At 36.2% G+C, this 5,790-nt stretch overlaps 1 protein-coding gene across 1 annotated transcript; it reads right to left on the bottom strand.

Annotated features, from left to right (window-relative positions):
* Positions 1-942: 942 nt before the first annotated feature.
* On the bottom strand, positions 943-2,760 carry LOC142231132 (endothelin-converting enzyme 1-like). The gene has a single exon (XM_075301751.1). It carries the CDS (start codon positions 2,758-2,760, stop codon positions 943-945), a length of 1,818 nt encoding a protein of 605 aa, XP_075157866.1.
* Between the last annotated feature and the right edge of the window lie 3,030 nt (positions 2,761-5,790).

Genomic DNA, 5,790 nt, shown 5'->3' on the forward strand with positions numbered 1-5,790 from the left:
GCACCCGAGGTCAAATCTGGGGATCGGTTTATATGGGGGCTATATATAATTATTGACCGATGTGGACCAATTTTTGCATAGTTGTTAAAGACCATATACTAATACCATGTACCAAATTTCAGCCGGATCGGATGAAATTTTCTTCTCATAGAGGCCCCGCAAACCAAATCTGGGGATCGGTTTATATGGGGGCTATATACAATTAAGGACCGATGGGGACCAATTTTTGCATAGTTGTTAAAGACCACATACTAATACCATGTACTAAATTTCAGCCGGATCGGATGAAATTTGCTTCACTTAGAGGCTCCGAAAACCAAACCGAGGGATCGGTTTATATGGGTGCTATATATAATTATGGACCGATGCGGACCAATTTTTGCATGGTTGTTAGAGAGCATATACTTACACCATGTACCAAATTTCCGGATCGGATGAAATTTGCTTCTCTTAGAGGGTCTGCAAGCCAAATTTGGGGGTCAGAGAAGGAATATGATCACCTCAAACATGTTTCAAGAGCAAAATGTTATTTTTGTATGGTGACCATGTAACATGTTTGTCAATAAAATGTTATTTTCTCGTCAAATATAACCTGCTTGTCGAAATCAGATACATGATTTCCGAGAAAATAACATGGTTGCGAAAACCATGTTACATGGTCAGCACCCAAAAATAACATTTTGCTCTTAAAACATGTTTGAGGTGATCATATTCCTTCTCTGGGTGTGTGATTGCCAGTTTTACATTCCATTGGTTGAAGCAACAAGTTATATGTGTTAGATTCCTATAGACGATGGAATAAAATTGGTTGGCAAACAATTGGTTGATACAAAAAAATTTGTTTTCTGTGTGTGACTGGCGTCCAAATTCATCATATGAGAGTTTGCCCGGCCGTATTTATGACTTATTTCATTTTATTAAATCTTCACGCAAATATAAACTTTATTCAAAAACTCTAATAAATTTATGCATTTTACAATCATAAGCTGTAATAAATTCATTCAAATGTAAAAGGAAATTATTTAAAGTTTCGGAATCACCAAGCCAACTACAATAGTATTGCGCAGCATTGAGGAAAAACAATTGTTCCAAAGGCATATCCATAAATTCGGCAATCGAATGATATTCCTTCAAAGAGTCCACAGTATCTGAGAATAACACATTATAGGAACTGTAAAAACTTCCTATGCCAGCAATTTTCTCCACATCTGCACTGCTAATGTTGAATACATCCAGGGCTGAATAAATTTCGTGGGCCATTATGGTACCAATTGAACTTTGCTTAAAGAATTTGTCATAACGCCCATGATATAGAGGTGAACGTAAAAGCTCACTGGGAATAATTATCAAATTGGAAGCGTCCCAATACATTGATTTCACATCCATTCCAGTAAAATAGTTTTCACTTGCATTAAAGAATTGTTTGACATTTTCGATGGTAAGATAAGGCAATGGCTTAAGAGAGGTTTCAAAATAAAATTTCAATAATTTCATATGATTGTCATAGTAATCGTGATTGCTCAGATCCAAATTACCATAGAATGATTCCAAAATGTGAATGGTATCATCACGAGGTAAATTTCCCACTTTGAATAGGAGTTTATCGAATTTGGCCAAGTGTTGGGATGTTACAAAGCCACTTTCATCCGAATACAGGGTTTTCTTAATGTTCTTCAACATTTTATCAAAGATTTCATGTAAATAGGGAATTTCCTTTTCCACTTCAGGATGCAAATGCTCATAGACCCAATGCATGGCCATAGGCATAAGACCCCTGGTCGATTTTATACAATCCATGGCAGAAGAGTGTTTATAAGTCCAGAACATATGCAACAGGAATCTAATTTCCAAATAACGTGAAAGGAATTTCTCATCGTATTCGTGGAGAAGGGCTTCTAAGGCTTCCATATACATCATATCACTCACAATCACCTTTATGTGGGAATCCAAAGATTTTTCATCGAAAACAATTTCAAGATATTTCTTAATCCAGGTCAATGGTACATCTTTGACCTGTGTCACTTTTTTGTTCTCCATTTCTCCGATTTCCTCGATTTCATCTAATTTTCTCAATAAATCTTCAAACTTACTGATATCGGAATAGAAATCCACGAACTGTCGAACATTTGGTGGATAATTCATGGTCTCATTTAATTCTACCAAATGATGTTCCGATACGAAATAAAAATCATCATTTTTAGTTATATTGACTATCATCTTTCTGCTGTCATCTGTCGTGGCCTGCATCATTTCGCTAATAAAAATGTTATTCATTCCATATTTACGCATTATGGCCAGGGTACGAACCCAATCATAAGAAGTCTCTGTATCGTTGACTGGTGTCAGTAAAGCCCATGTCAATCCTTTATGTTTCTCCAACCATTTCATATAGGGGAGAGTTTTAAATTCATATTCCCCTGTGCAGGATGTATAAAAGTCATGAGCTTTCTTTACAAATTCTGGTTTGTCGTCCATCGAAGTATTGTCCATAAAATGTATAAATTCCATATTTACTTGATAGTTGATCATACCTACTACTGATGTGTAGTTAACTATATCAGCATCATGGACAATATACCAATTTCCACAGGCATATTCATAAAAATCCAAGCAGGGTTTATTTTCTTTATTCATTGAACTAAAAAGTTCTTGTCGATGATTTAAATTATAGGCATGATTGGGTCCCCTTGTATCGATCGTCTCGCCATGAGTCAATCCTATGACAATTGTCAATAGAAAAAAGGTCTGATGGGTGTGCATCGTATCTTCAAACACTAAGCTCAAATATATATGTTTTTGTCCACAACACTAATTCTTTAATGCACAATTAGTACTACAAACGAATGTGAAATGGTCTCTAGAATTTATAGGAAAAGAAACATTCATAGCTTTTTTCATATCAGTGATTGGCATTAATTTAGAAAGGTCAGTTGAGAATATTTTGAAACTAAAGGGTGATTCTTTTGAGGTTAGGATTTTCATGCATTAGTATTTGACAGATCACGTGGGATTTCAGACATGGTGTCGAAGAGAAAGATGCTCAGTATGCTTTGACATTTCATCATGAATAGACTTACGATCTGCCACAACGTCGAATTTTCAGTGAATGGGCCCTAGAAAAGTTGGCAGAAAATCCGCTTTTTTATCGACAAATTTTGTTCAGCGATGAGGCTCATTTCTGGTTGAATGGCTACGTAAATAAGCAAAATTGCCGCATTTGGAGTGAAGAGCAACCAGAAGCCGTTCAAGAACTGCCCATGCATCCCGAAAAATGCACTGTTTGGTGTGGTTTGTACGCTGGTGGAATCATTGGACCGTATTTTTTCAAAGATGCTGTTGGACGCAACGTTACGGTGAATGGCAATCGCTATCGTTCGATGCTAACAAACTTTTTGTTGCCAAAAATGGAAGAACTGAACTTGGTTGACATGTGGTTTCAACAAGATGGCGCTACATGCCACACAGCTCGCGATTCTATGGCCATTTTGAGGGAAAACTTCGGAGAACAATTCATCTCAAGAAATGGACCGGTAAGTTGGCCACCAAGATCATGCGATTTGACGCCTTTAGACTATTTTTTGTGGGGCTACGTGAAGTCTAAAGTCTACAGAAATAAGCCAGCAACTATTCCAGCTTTGGAAGACAACATTTCCGAAGAAATTCGGGCTATTCCGGCCGAAATGCTCGAAAAAGTTGCCCAAAATTGGACTTTCCGAATGGACCACCTAAGACGCAGCCGCGGTCAACATTTAAATGAAATTATCTTCAAAAAGTAAATGTCATGGACCAATCTAACGTTTCAAATAAAGAACCGATGAGATTTTGCAAATTTTATGCGTTTTTTTTTAAAAAAAAGTTATCAAGCTCTTAACAAATCACCCTTTAGGAACGGATATTTAATAGATCATAATCACTGTATTGCCTCGTTCTAATAATGATGCAGAGATTAAGACAAAAATAATATTGGTCAGATTGAAACTTATATACACAAATGCCAATTAAAATTTATATTCGTTCACGGAAATTTTTTATATTTTAGTTCACATCCACGCATATGAGAAGTTTTACTTTTTATACCCTAAACCACATAGTGGGTATGATATAATAACTTTGATCTGCCAAAAAATGCGCCCACCAGAAATATTGATTTTTATACCCTCCATCATAGGATGGGGAGTATATTAACTTTGTCATTCCGTTTGTAACACATCGAAATATTGTTCTAAGACCCCATAAAGTATATATATTCTGGGTGGTGGTGAAATTCCAAGTCGATCTAAGCATGTCCGTCCGTCCGTCTGTCTAAATCACGCTAACTTCCGAACGAAACAAACTATCGACTTGACACTTGGTACAAGTAGTTGTTATTGATGTAAGTCGAATGGTATTGCAAATGGGCCATATCGGTCCATTTTTACGTATAGCCCCCGTATAAACGGACCCTCAGATTTGGCTTGCGGAGCCTCGAACAGAAGCATATTTCATCCGAGCCGGCTGAAATTTGGTACATGATGTTGGTATAATATCTCTAACATCCATGCAAAAATTGGTTCACATCGGTACATAATTATATATAGCCCCCCTATAAACCGATCACCAGATTTGGCTTGTGCAGTCTCTAAGAGAAGCAAATTTCATCCGATCCGGCAGAAATTTGGTACATGGTGTTGGTATGGTCTCTAACAATCATGCAACAATAGGTCCACATCGCTTCATAATTATATATAGCCCCCATATAAACCGATCCCCCGATTTGGCTTGCATAGCCTCTAAGAGAAGCAAAATTTATCCGATCCGGCTGACATTTGGTACATGGTGTTGGTATATGGTCTCTAACAACCATGAAAAAATTGGTCCACATCGGTCCATAATTATATATAGCCCCCATATAAACCGATCCCCAGATTTGGCTTGCGGAGCCCCAAAGAGAAGATCCGATCCGGCTGAAATTTGGTACATGGTGTTAGTATATGGTCTCTAATAACCATGCAAAAATTGATCCACATCGGTTCATAATTATATATAGCCCCCATATAAACAGATCCCCAGATTTGGCTTGCGGAGCCTCAAAGAGAAGCAAATTTCATTCGATCCGATTGAAATTTGGAACATGGTGTTAGTATATTGTCTCTAACAACCATGCCAAAATTAGTCCATATCGGTCCAATATTATATTTAGCCCCCAATAAGCCGATCCCCAGATTTGACCTCCGGAGCCTCTTAGAGGAGCAAAATTCATCCGATCCGGTTGAAATTTGCAACGTGGTGTTAGTATAAGACCGCTAATAACCATGCCAAAATTGGTCCATACCGGTCTATAGTTATATATAGGCGATCCCCAATCACACAAAAATTGGTCCTTATCGGTTCATAATCATGGTTGCCACTCGAGCCAAAAATACTACCAAAATTTTAGTTTTATAGAAAATATTGTCAAAATGTTATTTCTATCGAAAATTTTGTCAAAATTTTATTTCTATAGAACATTTTGCCAAAATTTTATTTCTATAGAAAATTTAAACTTAATTATATACGTATTTAATCGGCCTTTTTTAGTTTAATATATACCACGTATTCTGACAAAATTTTCTATAGAAATAAAAATTTGTCAGAATTTTATTTCTATAGAAAATTGTATCCTAATTTTATTTCTATAGATTTTTTTTCCAAATTTTACTTCTATAGAAAATGTTGTCAAAATTTTATTTTGTCAAAATTTTATTTCTATAGAAACTTTAAACTTAATTATATACGTATTTAATCGGCCTCTTTTAGTTTAATATATACCAC

This window comes from Haematobia irritans, chromosome 3, assembly GCF_050003625.1.
Source record: "Haematobia irritans isolate KBUSLIRL chromosome 3, ASM5000362v1, whole genome shotgun sequence".
Classification (NCBI taxonomy): Eukaryota; Metazoa; Arthropoda; class Insecta; order Diptera; family Muscidae; genus Haematobia; species Haematobia irritans.

Coding starts and splice junctions, on each gene's coding strand:
- LOC142231132 (XM_075301751.1), bottom strand. CDS start 2,760: ATGCACACCCATCAGACCTTTTTTCTATTGACAATTGTCATAGGATTG.